Source organism: Meles meles, chromosome 3 (genome assembly GCF_922984935.1).
Source record: "Meles meles chromosome 3, mMelMel3.1 paternal haplotype, whole genome shotgun sequence".
Lineage (NCBI taxonomy): Eukaryota > Metazoa > Chordata > Mammalia > Carnivora > Mustelidae > Meles > Meles meles.
In genome coordinates this window covers 88,052,694-88,071,662 of record NC_060068.1, presented here as the reverse complement: position 1 = coordinate 88,071,662, position 18,969 = coordinate 88,052,694, and the positions used below count along the sequence as shown (strand labels likewise).

Here is an 18,969-nt window from a genome sequence, read left to right as displayed (position 1 = left end):
CTCTTAATGTGGCTATGAAGTCCCCACAAATCTGTTAAGATTCTGATAGAGCAGGCTTGCGGTAGGGACTGAGATTCTGCATTTGTAATAAACTCCTTTTATTAGAGTTATTGGAGTTATTATTTATCAGCTTATTGGCAAACCACACTTTGAGGAGAAAAGGACTAGAAGACCCTATTTCTTCAAGTACAAAAAAACCCTTAAAAATTGCCCTTAGGGTTGCAGACTGGCCCACGGCGATGGAAGGAGTTGCCACTTCCTAGGTAACTATTCAGCATCATTTTATTTTCTAATTAGTTAGAGTTGGTGGTGGAAGGAACTACTTGCCAAGCAGTGTAGACAGAGTCAAGGAAATTGCTCTGTGAATTGAAAATGGGAAACAGAACCATTTGACTCTGAAAGCAAACCATGATAATGAATAAAAATGAGTAAATGTGTTTGCTTGTTTTCTGTTTCCTAAACAGGCAAAGAGTACTGAATAAATCTTTTTGAAAAATGAAGAGTGATAATAAAAGAACATTTCATGCTGAAAGCATAACAAAAAAATCCCAGATGTGACTATCCATCTTGTCCGTCTTGGAAAGACAAGTGCAAGAGATTGGAATCTTCCATGGGAAATAGGTCACCATTTTGAATTTTGTTTAAACAGAATCCTCAAGGGAACATTATCCTCAATTCTTTTTGTGCATTAGCTCAGTTTTTCCCACTGTTTTCAGAATATGCATATTCCTGTCCAGATGCTAAGTTGTCTTGGTCTCCCAAAGGTAGTTGTATTCCAGGAGAATAGGAACAAAGTGGTTCAAAGAGCTGCCCTCACTGTCAGTCAGGCTCATTCCAGTCACCTTCTATGAGCCATACATATTTGCCCAATAAAATGGCTCCTTGATTTCCAAATTAGGAACATCTTCAGTAATCTTCAAGCTTTAGTATACTTGACACTCCCTTGGAATGGGGCTTAAAAATGTTGATTCCTATACCTTCATTGGGGCCAGGGAATCAGCATCCTTTGTTCTCATGCTTGCATCCTGATCTGATGTATTTCTCGTACAACTCACAGAGGAATCTTGATCTAAGAGATCAGATCAGCAGCCTCCCCCCCACCCCCTTAGATCTGCGGTAGGCTTATTTTAACTTGCTAACATAGCTTAATTTCCCATCCTTCTCAACCTCTAGGTCAGAGACGCCAACAGCTGCAAGTCACATTACTACTCTTCCTCCCTTGTCCTTTTCAACTATCATTTAAAAATTCTTCTACTTATCTTCTGGAACCTTGTCCTGTAACCCTTCCTCTCCTGGAGCCTTAGATACAGACAAAAGCCTGAGAAGCTGTGGGAGCTTTTCCTCCCAGCTGGGTGGTCAGAAACAGCCATGGGCTGTACTATGCTGCACCTTCTGGCTTAAATCAGAAACCGCAGTCTAGGCCACTTAAATGACCATCTTTTCATTGATGTTTACTTTGTCCTGAAATTGCTTTTCATTGGTCAAGGGGGAGCAGGCAAACCTATCATTAATAATGATAGTTAAGAAACCTGCCGAAAGTGTAATATCATCATCTTCATAGTCTAAAGATAACATGATGATCTATTAAAGAGGAACATATTTACTTGTAATTTTGCACAAATGTTTGTTTGGAGTTGATGATGCTCTAATTTCATGTAGGTAAGACGGAAAGACAACTGAATTCAATTTTATTAAATTGTAAACCTAATCTTTAGGAGGCAGGTCAAAGCAATGGGAATGGACTAAGGATGTGATGATTTTTCCTCCAACATCCTCCCTCACAGAGAGTCATTCACACTTGGCCTCACCCACAGAAAGAGACTGGCAGAGACAACAGAGACCCTCAGAGACAATATCTCCAGCTACTTAGGAGAAAAACATAGAAAACTAAGGCAAGTGTTTCATCACTGAACACAGTGATCACTTATTCAAGTGCCCAAGGTTCCTGTCTTTGAACCAAGCACTTGGGAGCCTGTCTCATACAATGTATGGACACCGATCGCCTTGTACTTCCTCATCTGTAGGCTGGTCTGGGTCTGTCATACAAAGCTACACCAGTGCTTCCCAAGAGCTATGACTAAGTCATTTTTATTTTTCTGGCTCTTGCCACAGTGACAATACAGGAAAAAAGTCATACTTTTATACCTAACAGTAGGGACATCTATGAGAAGTCCTTTTGTTGGGGGTACTTCCCTTGACACTGAGGAAGATGATTATAATTTATCAGACAAGAAAACCACAGGGTTTTAATAAATCAAAACTGATTTTGTTCCAGTGGTTTGGCCAAACATCAGCATTTGTCCATAGGTCTATTGTGATATTTTTGAGGAACTAGTCTGACCTTCTGATCACCTTCTATTTATAGAATCATCCTTTGAGTTTGCCTAGTTCTGGTCTGGAAACTCTCAGCCTGTACCATAGTCATACTTTCCTCGTGGGTCAGCTCTGGGGATGACTGGGTACACTGCTTTCGACTGCATGTGTCAGGGTGGAGTGTGAAATATATTTAGGTGATCGCAACTAACATTTTTATTTTCAATGAAATACAATAAAATTTTAGACTGCAAACTGCATTGCTTCTGGGAACTTAGGATAGGTATTATTTCATGGAATTTTATTTGTAGTTGTATTTATATGTGTCGTGAGTTGTAAACTATATTTCTTGTGCAGGGTTAAGGTTTAAAAAGTTAAATACTGATCTAGTATTTGATTTCGATCAGTAGAGTCTAAGAGCATGAACGCTGAGGCAAAACTCTTCAAATTTTTGTCAAGCTCCGTCACTTGACAGCTGTGTGACTTTGGGCAAATTACATAAGTTTTCTATGCCATAGTTTTCACACATTTCATATTTGTAATATGAGACGAATAATAGTGGCTACCTCACAGGGCATAAGGATTACAAAGTTAATATTTGTAAAGTATTTAAAAACATTGTAAGTGCCTGACAAATGTTTGTGGGGTGCGGGTCGGCGGGGGGGGGGGGGGGGGGGGAATCTGTTCTCCAAGTATCCTTTCCTATTCTTTTACATACTGAATCAAGACAACAGTATTCCTGCTCTGTGGATATTTGTAATGTAGCATGTAAATATGTGCTTGAAAAAGTGGTGTGTTCTGAATAGCATTATACTGGAATGTTTAACAGCGCCTCAGAAGAGGACCAGTGGGTTCAAACCACAGTTCTATATCTCGCTTGCTGTGTGACCTTTGGCAAAGTTATTTGACTTTGCAAATCGTCAGTTTCTTCATCTATAAAGTGGGGCTAATTGAGTCTGTCTTATAAGATTGTTGCCAGGGTTAAATGAGACCACCTATAGACAATGCCTAGGGCTCAAGCAAGAATTGCTATTACCGTTTCTCCTGTTAGTAATTCAGATCATGTCATTGCCTCTTCTTTTCCGATGCACTGAAAAGCAACCTCTCCTTTGCTTTCATGTGAATGGTTTGCTTAAGTCCTGATTTCACTTTGGCTCTGTCGAATCAGCCACATAGGGGTTCAGATAAAGACCAGTACTCCTGACTAGAAAAGCAATTGTGAGGCCCAGGACTGCATTCTGACCGCCCCACTGTGCTCTCTCTTCAGCCTTGCTGTCACAACTTAGTCAAGGCACTAGAATTGTCCTTTTGCCTCAGCAGGTATTCACATCCCCGCAGATAATCCCGAAGTGTCACAATATATGCCTGACAGCCAAAGCCCGCTTTGCAGTATACGGCTGTCTATGGCAATAGATTCATGCCATCTTTCCTTCCCCTTCATCCTGGGGGGAGGAAACTGATCAGGACAAAGCTTGCTGTCCAGTATAATGAAGCACTTTGTGTGATGTAGCACTTGTAAATACTGTGATAGCATAAAAGCGCTCATTAGCTGAAGGGGCTTTCAACTCCAGTCCTTCAGTTCTTAAGGACCTTTGGCAAAACTGTTCTGATAAAGAGAAATCTAAGATTCTTGAGGACCTGTTAACTGTTTTTCTGTAACTCTCCCCCCTTCTCCCATGACACATTGTTCTTGTAGCACTACCACAGCTTTAAAAAATTCATAATGGAGCTATATTATGCAGCATCAATCTCTTGTCTGACCATAAGCTCCTCAAGGGCAGGGGACCTGCCTTATTCATCTTTGTATCTCCTGCAAGCACCTGGCACACAACCAGTCAGTGTCTGTGGATTTTAATCAGGTTGAATTTATAACCCAGGTCACAGTGCCAGATCTCAGAATAGGGCTGGAGCTGAAAGCAAGAGAGGAATCATTTATTTCCCACTGCTAAACTGAGTGCTGGCTTCCAAGAAATGTAAGTCACTCAGTCACCCAGAAGGGTGGTGCATTTTCCAGTCCGGGGAAGGACATTAAGGTGAGTCTGGTGCCTTTGGTGAAAGTTTTTTCTCCTAATTCTTAGGGGTAAGGAAAATGAAGCACTTGGTCTTGCTTCCTGCTGGTTTACAATCCAGGGATAGGAAAAACTAAACTGAAACTGCAAACTCTTTTCATGCTCTACTTAGCTGATGTGGAGAGACAGGCAATGGTTAGGGCCACAGAGCCCTTTCTAATTCAACTTTGTTTAGGCCTGGGCACATTCTTGTTCCCAATTAAATATAGGGGAATTATTTGTTCTTTTCTTTCAAAGGTACAAGTCCTTGGCTTAAACTTTTTGTTTATACACAGAAATAAGGAAAATTGTCATTGGAAAACAGCAGGCACGCTGCTGAGGCAGAAATATATATATATATATATATATATATATATATATATATATATATGATAGATAATGTTCAGCTTATAGCTTGACAAGACAAATATTAATATCTACATTTCCAGTTGAGGAAACTGAGGCCCAAGGAGTTTAAAGGGAGAATCCCAGATTGGTTAATAGGTCGGTTTAGATCTCAGTATGGGACGAAGTTTCCCTCTTTCTCCTCCAGCATGCGTGTGGATGCGTGACCGTGTTTCCTTTTACTCTTAAAGCCCTACTACTTTTTCTTCTGGTCAGTTTCCTCGATTTTACTTTTTCCAGACGAAGTCCGGTTCTTCTCCAAGGTCTCACCGCCCCCTCAGCCGTCTCTCCAAGGCATTCCAAGGACGGACAGCCGCTCTCCCGCCAAGTTCGCAATCCCAGGCTTTGGCTTCGAAGCCCGCTTCCACTCCCACCCTCCAGGGACCCCCCTCCTTGTCTCCGGAGTCTCCGGGGCCCCAAGCGCTCGGGCGGGATCCAGTAGTCCGAGCCTCGGCCACGCCTCCCCTACCTGACGCCCGTGCGGCCGAGGGCGCCGCAGCCTCCGCCCACCGGCGCGCCTGCCGCGCCATTGGTTCCCGGGACTGCCCGTCTCCTCCGCCGGCCCCGCTCCTGCCCGGAGGCAGGTTTTGCTGGCGAAGCCGCAGTCCCCGCGGCGCGGGCGCGGCGCACACGGGTTGTGGAACGTAGAGCGCGGACTCGAGCTGGCCTGTCCCCGCGCGCGGCAGCCCCCGTCGGCCGCCAAGTCTGGGCGGCTGGTAAGTTGGCGGCGGGCTCCGGCGGCCGTGCCGCGGCCATGTAGTCGCCGGCGGGGCTCCTCGCAGCCCGGGAGCGTCAGCGAGAGCGACCCGGAGCCGCGCAGCCCGCAGCTTTCCCTGGAGACGCTGAGTGCGCGCCGCGTCCCCGCGGTCCCCCGGGCCGCACTTTGGGCCGGAGAGGGAAATGGGGGAGAAAGTTTCGGAGGCGCCGGAGCCGGTGCCTCGCGGCTGCAGCGGCCACAGCCCCGGAGCTCCCGCCCCTGCGGTGGCCGCCGCGTCCTCTCCAGGCGCTTCCTCGGCCGAGTCCTCCTCGGGCTCAGAAACTCTGTCGGAGGAAGGGGAGCCCGGCGGCTTCTCCCGCGAGCGGCAGCCGCCGCCGCCGCCGGGCGGCGCCGTAAGAGCCCGGCCGCCGGCCGCGTGGGCTCCCGCGCGCGTGGTGCTTGAGCTTGGAGTCTGTCCGCCGCCGCCGCAGCTCTCCGGAGGAACCGCGCTACCCGCGCCCCGGGGCAGCAGCGCATCCCAGGAGGAGCAGGACGAGGAGGTGAGTTCCTCCTTCCCCCGCTCGCCGCCGGGTCCCGGCTATCGGGAGACCTCAGCTTTGCGCCCCGCGCGCGGCTAGTGGCAGGGCGCACCCGGAGCATGGGGACGGAGAGGGATCCCAGGTGCTCTGCCGGGAGGCCGGGGTGATGGCAGTTAGGAGCCTCCCGATGGGCTATTGACTACCCGTGGCTGTTACCTCCGCTCGTGTGTCTTCAGATGCTCTCTGAGAGTGTGCTTTCCAAGATGTCAAAGCTGCGAACTCACTGTCCGTATCTGCTACGGTGGGTCTGGGTACGGGTGTGATCTGGACGCCGAGCTTGTCCCGGCAACTAAGAGCTCATTTTCCGAAGTGGGCGTTGCTTCCCGCCGCAGCTGTCGGGCGGAGGGGAGTGTGGTGAGGAGATGAGTGTGAGGGGAAGAGACTGTGTGTGGGTCCTGGCAGACGAGTGCGAGCCGCACCGCGGAGTTGCGCGGAGGCTGTCAGTGACGCCGGCCCCCGGGATCCTCTGCGGGTGGTTTTGGTTGGTACGCGCAGCGTCGGTCTCCTGAGGGAGGGGGACTCTCAGCTTTCCGTCCGGCGCGCTGACCTGCCCGCCTGCAGCGCCCATTCGGGTTGTTCCCGGGTGTCCAGATGCGCGCGGGTTGCCAAACTGGATAGAGAACCTCCCATTTTCTGCGAGGGCGGAGGAGGGGGACTCTGTCCATCCTGGTTTCTTGGAAGAATGTTCTTCCAAAACTTGTTGGTTGCGCCCCGACACGTTGAACATATGACTTTGGTGTGCTCTCCACTGCTTTCCTTGTTTTTCGCTTTTTTTTTTGTTTGTTGTTTGTTGTTTGTTTGTTTTTTCGGCCTTTGGCACACGCTTAGAAAGCACGGCTTCTTCATTATCTTTAAGATTGTTTGCTTGGGGGGCGCCTGGGTGGCTCAGTGGGTTAAGCCTCTGCCTTCAGCTCAGGTCATGATCTCACGGTCCTGGGATGAGCCCCGCATCGGGCTCTCTGCTCAGCGGGGAGCTTGCTCCCCCCCCCCCCCCCCCCCCCCCGCCTGCCTCTCTGCCTACTTGCGATCTCTGTCAAATAAATAAAGTCTTAAAAAAAAAAAAGATTGTTTGTTTGGAATGGTGGTTGTGCGGAAGTCATCTTGGTCAGGCAGGGTTATAAATAAAACATCATCCTAACATAGACTCCTTGTGAAGTTAATTCTTCAGTGCCAGAATCCTATTTTTCTCCTCTCCGGTGGGGTTAGCTTTAATAAGTAATTGTCCTTGTCTCCCAGAATATGCAAGTTGAGGTCAGTGTCCTGACATTGGGCCCCGGGGATCTCAGTCTGGACGCAGAGAGTGGATCTGGCACAAGGTGGGGGAGTGAAGTCCTCGCTGTCATGTCAATGGCCAGCCTTCTGCCAGTAACCCTAACTGATTTCTCAATGCCCAGGAGGATTGTAAGGATCCTGGACAGGTGTCTGGAGACCTGCTTTCTACAACTGTCTCTCTGCTCTTGAGTTGTGAGGCCGTGGGTGAATTGTGCATTCCTCTGACTTTCAGTTTTATTTGTAGAATGAGGGATTTGAACCAGTTAGCTTCAAGATAAAATTAATTTCCACATAAATGTGGGTTTTGTTTTTGTTTTTGTTTTGTTTTTTTTAATAAATGTGGGTTTTTTTGTTTGTTTGTTTTTGCTGATCAGGAATTTAGGATGGCTGTATCATTAAGATTGATCCTAGGGACAGGATGCTGGGAGTTAAGCTGAGTGCCATACCTACCACAGGGCTGTCAGGGTCGCTCAGTGGCTTTGTCTCATTTTGAAGATACCAGGCATGTGCCAGGTGTTTACCCTGTGATATCTGCCTCAGCTTTCAAGAGGAGCACACTTGTCGTTGGGCAGCTAGGGGTATGCCCTAACTCATTGATTTACTACTGGATCTCATTTAATGTTGTCATTAGTAGAAAAGATGCCCACTGTTTTCTCTGTAGCTAGGAGAGGGTGCTCTGGGGTAAATGACATGGTCTCGCGTATCTTGGGGGTGGTGGGAGTAGGTAACTTCTCACTTTGGATCCTGATTCTGTAACTGATTTATTGCCTGGCCTTAGGGTGACAGTGTTTGACTTTCTCGGAAGTGGATATAATGATAGCTTATTTCACAGGCAATGCAGTGAGGCTTGGTTGATGGAAACATATTTTGGAAAGTGCAATGACTAAATAAATTTGGTCAGTATTTGTGAAATCTCAGAACTGGATGTAAACTGATACAGTATTACAATTTATTGTGTAACTTACTCTGTGGCAGGGGTTGCTGGAAATTATCCAGGAGTGGAAATCTTGACTTGCGCTGAGGATTTTAAAGTGCAACTGTAACTGTGGAGTTTTTACCTTCTTAGGAGTACAAAAGTGGTAGTCTTGGTGAAAGGCCTTGATGTCCAGTGTGGTGCGTTTCTTGTTTTGTTTTTTTATCCCCCTACAGGTGATCATATAGTGCAGTGTTTTTTTTTTTTTTTTTTTAAGATTGATTGATTGATTGATTGATTGATTGATTTGACAGACAGAGCTCACAAGCAGGCAGAGAGGAAGGGAGGAAGCAGTCTCCCCGCCGAGCAGAGAGCCCCATGCGGGGCTCGATCCCAGGAGCCTGGGATCATGACCCGACCCGAAAGCAGAGGCTTTAACCCACTGAGTCACCCAGGCGCCCCTGGTGCAGTGATTTTTTTTTAACTTATGTGGGGATCATGGGCTTCTTTGAGAATCTAATGTAAGCTCTCCATGTGTTCCTAAGAAAATGCACATAGATACAAACACCGTTCCAGAGGGTTTAGTTAGGTTACAAACACTAAGTTTAGTGGGAAGACCTGGGTTTGCATCCCAACGCTGTCACATTAACTAGATGTGGGATTGTGGACCAATCAACTCATGTGAGCCCTGGTTTTTGCACCGTTAAATGGGAACAATAATGATAGAGTTAGGCATTTTATACATGCCGTTTAATTTAATCCTAGCACAGTATCTAACATAGAGTATTAAGTGCTAAGTAAATATTAATTTTTCAGGTTAACTTGTGATGAAAATTTTGTGACATGAAATTACAAACTTGGGCTGGCTTGTTATTTTTATTTATACATAAATAATCTGCTGCTTTGAGAGACCTGAGGCTGTGTCTGTTCAGGTTATTCTGATTTTATTAGCATAAGCTGGGAAACAGATTTTATTTGTATCAGGTTGTATTATGGCAGGGCAAAGTTAGTGTAATGTTAGTTATGCTACAGCAAGGCCCTGAGTATAAAGCATTAAAAGGCTTAAGTGCAACCCATAAAATGGGAAGAGGCTCATTTAGTTTTTGAAATTGTTACGTCTAGCTTGGGAGAGTCAGTGCTTTCCAAAGTGTGTTTTTTCTTTTTACAGTAATGTACTCTGTAACTTGTTAAAGAACAGTGAAATTCAAATATGTAGTGTGTAATTGTGGTGCTAATTTTTGTGGCAACCTTGTGAAAGCTGATTTGACTATATCTAGTAGTGTCTTATAGTATTTTGTATTTTATCTTACTTTCAGTATGTGTGTGAACTTACTAAGTGTTACAGACTTAAATCAGTCCTTTATGCTTTTGGTGCTTAAAAACAATGATTTGACAAGGCATTGACTATAGTTCTTCTTTTTTTTTTTAAATATTTTATTTATTTGTCTGACAGACACAGATCACAAGTAGGCAGAGAGGCAGGCAGAGAGAGAAGGGGGAGCAGGCTTCCTGCTGAGCAGAGAGCCCGATGTGGGGCTTGATCCTAGGACCCTGAGACCATGACCTGAGCTGAAGGCAGAGGCTTTAACCCACTGAGCCACCCAGGCACCCCTATAGTTCTTTTGTACTTGAAACACTGGAGAGTTAGAGATAGCTCATGTCATTTGGTTTAATAAACTCCCTCTGCTGCTTTCTGAAGCCTTTGCATTTGGAGTCTGTACGTTTTGAGGGGTAGTGGGCTCTATTAGTCTATGGTGATCTAGATTGGAGGACTGTTCTCTGATCACATGTCTCAGACTTCTGGGCACTCTGCTCGGTCATTTCTCAAAGCAACTGTTGAGGACACTAGTGAAATACTTAGGTGCTATTTTGCTGTTTCACTGAACTCCTCGATGACAGGGATTTTGCTTTGTATGCCTAGCACAGTATGTCTAATACATTAGTAGGGATGCAGTGAATATATGTTGAATGAATAAGGAAAAAATGGCATCTTTGAAAATCATTGTGCATTTGATTGAAGGGTGACTGTATGTGTATCCACTTATTTTAGTCTGTTGGGAGTTATGCTCAGACCTCTAGATCTCTTATCAAAAATATCTCATGGATCCAGGTTGTTTTGTTTTATTTTTTTTAAAGAGAAAGGGAGAAGTGGGGAACATAGCAGAGGGACAGGGAGACACTTTCATGCAAGCTCCATGTCCAACACAGAGTCTGATATGGGGCTGAATCTCACAATCCTGAGATCATGACTTAAGCTGAAATCAAGAGTCCGACCCTCAACTGACTGAGCCACCCAGGCGTCCCAAGATCCAGGTAAAACCAAATCACTGAGGTTCTATTCAAAATACCTTTGAAGGGACTTGTGTATTAAGTCTGCTTTTCACTGTGTATATTAGAACTTGAAACTTTGAAGGATTCTTAGAATGGCTGAAAAAAAGGCTTAGTGGTTGAAAGGATTTTCAGCTTGATATAAAGCAGCTCATTTATACTCTGCAACACTGAAGGGCTTGTTTTGTTGACATACGTTGGGAAACAGTTTCCTGTGTTAAGTAAGCATGGTAATGGGACATCTCTGAACTGTTCTATTAATTAGTGTTTGAGTTTGAGTACTGCTTTTAGTAATACTTGGGGTGTGCATGTCATAGTGATGCAGCAGATGAATTTCTCGTGTTGATTAGTTAAGAAAATAAATAGCAAAAACAGCCATGGATTCAGTAAAGCTCCCCCCCCCCCACTTTTTTAAGATTTTATTTTTTTCAGAGAGAGCGTGCTTGCGTGCACGAATGAGCATGGGGGGGCGGCAGAGTTGGGGAACAGAGGGAGAGGGAGAAGCTGACTTCCTGCTGAGTGCAAAGCCTGGCTCAGGGATCTATCCTAGGACCCCAAGCTCATGACCTGAACCAAAGGCAGCCACTTAACTGACTGAGGCACCCAGGCCCCTTCAGTAAAGCTTTTCTTGGGTTTGTATTTTATTAATCACAGCAGCTACATAATTTGAACAAAAGTAGTGTATAAATCTTGGTGCATTTAATATTTAGTTTCCTTTTTTGACTCACAATTTCAGCAAGAGAGCCATTAGTTCAGACAATCAGTCAAGCAGTAAGTATTGCATGAGATTCTTACGAAGCATTGGCTTCAGCTTTAAGGGCCTGAGAGTGGATGAGACAGAGATAGCTTGGAGCTCACGGAGCTTCTAGTGTAGTTGTGGGAGATAGTCCCTAAACATACAATTTTTAGTTGGTTTCGCAGTTGGTAAATGGGTACAGAGGAGCAGACTGTGAGGGAGTATGTCTGTATCCTGTAACTCGTTTAATGTGGGAGGTGAGGAGTGCCTCACTGAGGTGGCGATATTTGAGCTGAGACCTAATGGATGAGTTCGAAATAGCTGGGAGGAGGGAAGGGGTCAGAGCAATGCAGAGAGCAGGAGGCTGTGAAGCCAGAGAGAATATGGTAGGTCTGTGGGTCATTTGGCATGGAGGAGGGAGCATAGCATCCCTCCTGATGATGCTTGAGAGAGATGCAGCGAGTTGTCCAGAACCTTGTGGACTTCATTCCAAGGGTACTGGGAGCCATTGAAGGACTGAATCAAGAAAGTGGTTTGATAAGATTTGTGTTTTCGGAAGGCGGGAAGCCTGAAAGCCTAGCTCTTGGGAACTGCTCATGTAGTCTGTTTAAATGTTCCAGGGTTGGAGCTGATGACCTAGAAGAAGGCATCTTGATAAATGGTGTGTACCTGGAACAGGGGCTCATTCCTGGTAGTTCAGGTTCTCCAGGTAAACACATGGGAAATATCCTAGAAAAAGAATTTAGCTCTCTTCCAGAGATTATTGTAGTATGATTATCAGTGCTCCTTTTCACTGTCATGTTGCCTTAAGCCTATTATTTTCTTGGAGGAAAAACTTTATTTTTTTTTTAAATTTTATTTATTTATTTGACAGAGAGAGATCACAAGTAGACAGAAAGGCAGGCAGAGAAAGAGAGACAGAAGCAGGCTCGCCGCCGAGCAGAGAGCCCGATGCGGGACTCAATCCCAGGACCCTGAGATCATGACCTGAGCCGAAGGCAGCGGCTTAACCCACTGAGCCACTCAGGCACCCCGAGGAAAAACTTTATTAATGGGAATGGTGACTGAGAAGAGGGGCTTGCAGTCATTCATTTCCACAGTAAATTGTAGGAAAACATTTACCCAAGGTGAATACAAGGTGAAATTGCCCTGAGATTGTATGAGCTTCCCTGTTGGTGGGAAGTGTGGTGTTTGTGAGCTACTACACGTTATGAGAATCTAGCTTGTTTGCTTTTATTTTTCTGGAGAAGGAAGGGTCAGCATCAGAGAACTAAGGATTTTGCCCTTTCCACCTCTGGTCTGAGGTATTCTAGGGAAAAGTCAAGTATTTATATTTTGCCACTGTTTTAGTCAATGACAAAGCTACGTAATCTACACAATGTATGAATGAATCCAGTTGTTTCTCAGTTTGTCCCTTTGAGGAAGGGGATGGAAGAACTATAATGTGGGGTGCAAACATGACAAACTGTAGAAAGAGCTTGTTACAAAATTTCTCACAGGGACACCTGGGTGGCTCAGTCCGTTAAGCGTCTGCCTTCAGCTCAGGTCATGATCCCAGGGTCCTGCCTATTGCTCCTCTGTTTGTGCTCACTCTCTCTCTGGAAAATAAGTGAATAAACTCTTAAAAAAAAGAAAAGAAAAGAAAATTTATCACAATGAGGAGGATCCATAACCAGGTGGCCTGGCACTAGAGAAAGTTGAGTGTGGTGTGTGTGTATGCATGCACATTTCTATCTCAGAAAAGATGATTACAATTTTTAGATGGAAGAAACCCCATGCCATTTATAAACACATTATTATAGTCTGTAGTGTTGTCTGGAAAGGGCTTGTGCTCCTCTCTTTCCTCCTGTCAGGTCTAGCAGCCAGGCCAGTTTTTCTCTGCTCTAGGGTCCGTAGTGTCTGAGGGTACAGACTAATGACACTAGTTCAGCCAGTAATGGGTTGTGTGACTTTGGAAAGGTTATTAATGCTGAAACTGTTTCCTCATCTGTAAACTGGGCATGACAATGTTTATTGCAGAGGGTTGTCCTGAGACTTAATGAGATGTTTTCTAGAGTACCCAGCATGATGCCTGGCACATAGTATGCATTCCATAATGGCATTTGTTCTTACTACCGAGTATGGAAGAGCTGGTTTATGCACACTGTGCACGCCATACCAGGAATAATTAGAAGCCTAGAGTTCCTTTCTCTGGTGAATTATGCTACCAGCATGTTTTATTGGCAGGCCCTTTCATTCATGAGTAGGTAGATATATAACATAGTTATCACTTTTAATTTCATAGAGCATTTCTTATAATGTACTAACAGGAAAACTTTATGGTATATGGTTCATTAACCCTTCTATTAAAATACTATCTCTCTTTTACTCATGGAACCTCCTCTTAGTGGTCATTTATTAAATAATATCCTAGGAGACTCTATGCATATGTAAATTACTTGCTGTGCCCAGGGATTTAGTCAGCCTGGTGGAGAGGCTGGTGAGATGACCGTGAACTTAAACATTGTAGCTAATGATTTGGAGACTCAGAAGAGAGTGACAAGACACATCAGATGATTTTCTGGAAGCTGTCTTTGGTTCACATAAGCATTAGGGTCAGGTGGGACAAGGCAGGTGTTCAAGGGGTCACCCCAGTTTTGCAGAAAGGAAATCTTTCATTTATTTGACACAGAGAGAGAGATCACAAGCAGGCAGAGAAGCAGGTAGAGAGAGGGGAAATGGACTCCCTGCTGAGCAGAGAGCCCGATGGGGTGCTCGATCCTAGGACCCTGAGATCATAACCTGAGCTGAAGGCAGAGGCTTAACCCTCTGTGCCACCCAGGTGCCCCAGAAAGGAAATCTTTCAGAAGTGTGATAGTACTTTTAAAAGTGCAGGAATTCGTGTATGTATATTGTGCTCACCCCACCCCCTTTTGTTTTAACCCTTTGGGGGCAGTGTAAGCCTGTCACCCTTTAAGCCAAAAATAAAAATAATCTCGGAGCACTTACCTTATAACTCATGCTGGTGCAGGGACGGCGGTTTGTTTCCCTCTCACCAACCTCATGCACTGCCCTACAAGCCTGTTCAGGTTGCTATTTATATAACTTTGCATTGTTCAATTAAGAGATTCTTGTACTCTTTTTTTTTTTTTAAGATTTTATTTATTCATTTGACAGATAGAAATCACAAGCAGGCAGAGAGGCAGGCAGAGAGAGGAGAAAGCAGGCTCCCTGTGAAGCAGAGAGCCCGATGCGGGGCTCGATCCCAGGACTCTGGGATCATGACCTGAGCTGAAGGCAGAGGCTTTAACCCACTGAGCCACCCAGGCGCCCCCAGAGATTCTTGTACTCTTATGTTTCCAATATTTTGTCTGATTTTTAAAAAAATCTGGTACTGTTGTTTTGGATTAAAGCATAAGATTCAGCAGAAGTCTTATCCTCAGCATCTTCTGTATACTTGTCTCTTTCCCTCTCTGTGCCTGTCTGTCTCTGCACACTCTCACCGTGTTCATAATCCCTGGGAAGGATAGATAGGTGAGAAACCGTTCCCCGGAAGGCGAAATGTTGTTTCAGGACCGTGGTCAGCGGCACACATACAATAGAGTCACACTTCAATGTATAGAATTCCTGTGCAGTTTCTGGTGGACCCTCCCACTTCTCTTAATGAAGAGCATTCACGGCTTATTTAATGATTTGAATTCATAACTGTCTCACATGTGTCTGTGAGACAGCCTATGAATTTGTACCCAGAGCTTGTACTCTTTTGCCAGCCCATCAATTCCTTTCTTGGACACAGTCGATATAATTTTGATTATGGTACTTATTTCCACTGAACCTTTCAGCCCAAATGGTTTGTACTGATATTGGGGGCCGGGGGGAGGTAGGGATGTGGGAGGGAGGGTGGAAATACTGACAAATTGGCTTTCTTTTCTTAACTAATTTCATAGGCTATCGTGTGGAAAATGAAAATTTAATTTTATTATTCTTGAATTTGTAATTTACTGGTGTTTTCAGTGGAGGGCAAGCTCACAGGTGCAGCTTGTTTAGTTCGGGTAGTAGAATATACATTAATAAACTCATGTCAGGTGTGGGTCTTTTGACCTCTGCCTTAGAACTTGGTCAGTTCCTTTTTAATAAGCTGAGAAGGTAGGTGTGTAGTTCACTCCTGGCTCATGATTTTGTGCCTTTCTCTGCTTGTTTTGAAAAGAATACCATCATATCTCCGGCTTCTGGTATTGACATTTGTTTTTAGGCATTCCTTTAGGCAGAGATGGGTATACCTTTTGCCCAGTAGGAAGGGCTCCAGTGCATCATTGGTGGAAGGAAAGTAAAATTGGGTTAGAATTGGTTAAAATCTTAGATCACTGTATATGTCATTGGGACTTCGATTACAGAAGTTACAAATTTAAAATTGTTTCTTGGGGCAGTCATTGCTACCTAAGCTACATTAAGGTGTTGAAATGGGATGCAGCGGTGATGAAATCTATTTTGTATATAAAGGTTCAAGGATTATTTTCACAAACAACTTTTTTTTAATGAATAAATCATTTCTGTTAGGGTGTCTAGCTCCTACACATGTAACATAAACTCAGAAAATCTGCTTTGTTACTCCTTTAGCTTTAGCTGGAATGCTTAGCTGAAATCCCCGAAGCTTAATTGATATGGTTTGAGGCTTACGTGAAGTCCTCATCCCCTCAGGCTTGTTTTAAGAGGGCAGCTGTGGGGATTCTCCCTCTGGTGCAGCCAAAGGGAGGAGGGGAGAGTTGCTCCACACAGAAGGGCAGCCTGAGATTTACTTGTTCGGAGGGAAGTCATCCTTAAAAAGTTTGACCAAAAGATAACTTCATACTCCTCTTATATGAGTAGAGCACCTATCAGGAAGACTCAAGAAAAGGCGGTCCTTTCATTTTTGTGGCTCTCTTGTGACTAGTGAGTAGAAGCTTGGGGTTAAGTTGGTACAGCTTTAGTTTAGATTATTGTGTGAGCATCAGAAAGCTACAGTCAAATCAGGAAAGACTGCCTTCTCTTTGCTCTGTGTATGGGTCGTTTAACTTACTTATCTATTCTTTGAAATACTACTTTTGTAAATTTAATGTGCCACTTAATGTCTTTGGAATTTCTTGGTGTTTTGTTCTAAATACATTGAGTAAGTTATCCTCATAAGCTGTTGACTGCTGGCTAGTAAGAGAAATAGGGTCAGAGTGGTTCTAAGACCTTTTAGGACTACTTTTAATCTGCGGTGATGGATGGCTTTTAGACGTAGTGCAAAAATCACTATTTGAAGAAGAGATACAATGGAAATTACAAGTTGGAACTCTCTTAATTTTATTAAAAAGTCAACGTCACTTATTTTCAGGAGGAAATTGGAACATTTCCACCTGAAGCAAGCTGAGGGTAACAGTTTTAAAATTGGTGAATAAGACCAGCTTGGGAGGAGTTATACCTGGAGAGAAGCAATTTGACATTTTGGCATTTTTTCTTTATTCCCCTTGTGAATTGTGGCTGTTGGAATTTTAAAAAGAACATAACAAACTACATTAGTTGGAAGATTGTAGTAAACCTTCAATTGAATAGAATGTTTGGGGGGAAAGCCTTTTTTGGTTACGAAATTGTGTGATTCACCAAAAACTCAGAAGCTCTCTTTGTTCTCACTTTCTGTTTTCTCTTTTCCCCTGTAATGTCCTGGTGTGGTTTTCCTGCCTTACTGTTCTGTGAACAAGGTGCTTTTTTCTTTACTTTCTTTTAATGATTTGACATCTTGTCGTGCTTTAGGGCTCTCACTCTCACTTTGGGCATCAATCATCTTTGAAAACCATTGAAGATGTAAAAGTGTGTAAGAGGAGGTAGAGGGTGAGGATAAAAGTGCATGCACTGTTCATGAGAGTAGGTATCTTTTTTAGCTTTAAGAGTTGAAGATCGCTCACTATGTTGTATACCTGAGACTAATGTAACGCGTGCCTCAACTGTACTTAAATTAAAAAGTGGAAGATAGCAGAAGTTCTTTTTCTGAGGGTTGTGCTGCATCTCTTTTTTCCTGGGTTATGCCAGATCTTGTATTTACTGTTCTAATATTTGTACAGGACTTTACAGTTTGCATAGCCTTTTCTGATACTTTATTTTATTTCTCCTTCCCATTTTGTACAGTTGTTTTGTGCTATTGTTGATAATTAATGTCTCTCCTCCATTAGATTGTGAGCTCCTCTGAGTGGGAACAGCATCCTATCAAGTCAAATCCCTGCTCCACGAATAGTGCATGGGGTTCAGTGGACAATAATATATTGCACAAAATTGCATTTGAGGCATAGTGTGTGTCAAGACATCATTCTGAGGGCTCTACATGCATTTATTCATTGAACTCTTACCAAAGTCCTTTAAAATTTAATAATTCAGTTGGTCCACACTACCATGCTGTAGCTGTGGCTAAGTGACCTTCTTGACGTTATATACCCTGCATTCCTTAAGGTCCCAGCCTCTTGATCTCTCTGTATCCAAGAACCTAGCACAGAACCTTAGATGATGTGACCAAGAATAAATGAATAATCATTAATGAAAAGACATACTTAGCAGATAGGTTTCTGTGCCTTTGGCGTGAAGAGTTTGGCTGAAGAGTCTGTCTGTAGAACTTAAGGTCAGGGCTAAGATTTAAAGCTCTGATCTGGAGTTTTAGGTCATCAGTTAATGGGCCGAGTGAGTTTCTACAAATGAGGAATTTAAACTATAAACCAATTTTTATTTTCTGGTTGGCTTTGGGAAACTGCATTCTGCTAGGATAATTTTTGGTTGTTCATCACAATTGCACTTGTAGCAGTAAGCCGTTATTGGCCACATGTTTAAAGGAATTATTTTAATTTCTGATGAAATATTGATAACCAGCCTTAAAACATTAACAGTGATACTGGGCTGTACTCACTGGTGCTTAGGAAAATGCTGCTGTCAGTGGAAATGAGTTGCAGGAATTCTGGTAATTTTATGAGCAGTGGCTGAGTATTGGCGGACGGATTGGGAGCCTGAACTCTGTCTTGACTTCTTAGTAGGTGGATTACAGCCTCTGTGATTTTCACATGTGTTTAAACAAGAGGTCCTTTGCAGCTCCAACTTTTTGTTCCCTCTTACTACAGAAACATTGGAATTTTAAAGTTCTCATCAGTATATAATTTGTTCTAGAACGATTTATTCACATCTTTCTTTTGACAGACTTAGTTGCTGTGTTTTCTGATTTGTGCATAGGCATATATTCTTGAAAGGAATTCTCACAAAGACATTTACTCATAGGTTCTTCCTTTCAGATTATGCTGACTTAATTAAACATACAGGAAAAAAAAAGGTCCATGTTTCATTTTTATTCAACTTTTAGAATGACTTGGTATGTTTCTGTCAGTCTTCCAAAGAAAGAGAGGGTACTATCTTTTAACTCCCAACCCCTGTAGAGGAGTTTAACTCTGGATAACAGGGTCAGTTTTGCATTTTGTTTGATGCTTTAGCATACTGTTGTATGCATCAGAAGTGATTGTTCTGGGGCATCTGAGTGGCTCAGTCGATTAAGCTTTCAACTCTTGATTTTTAGCTCCAGTCATGATCCCAGAATTATGGGATTAAGTCTCACTTAGGGCTCTGTGCTGAACAGGTGTCTGCCTGGGATTCTCTCTCTCTCTCCCTCTGCCCCTCCCCCTGCTAGTATC

At 43.8% G+C, this 18,969-nt stretch overlaps 1 protein-coding gene across 7 annotated transcripts in view; it reads left to right on the top strand.

Moving 5' to 3' along the window:
- Window positions 1-5,411: 5,411 nt before the first annotated feature.
- The window catches only part of MAST4 (microtubule associated serine/threonine kinase family member 4), a 558,512-nt gene continuing 544,954 nt past the window's right edge, over window positions 5,412-18,969 (top strand). For all 7 annotated transcript variants that reach the window (XM_045999072.1, XM_045999069.1, XM_045999068.1 and 4 more), the window contains exon 1: window positions 5,412-6,023. In XM_045999072.1, coding sequence (XP_045855028.1) covers window positions 5,667-6,023 — 357 coding nt within the window. In that variant the 5' untranslated portion in view covers window positions 5,412-5,666. The remainder of the gene's footprint in view (window positions 6,024-18,969) is intronic.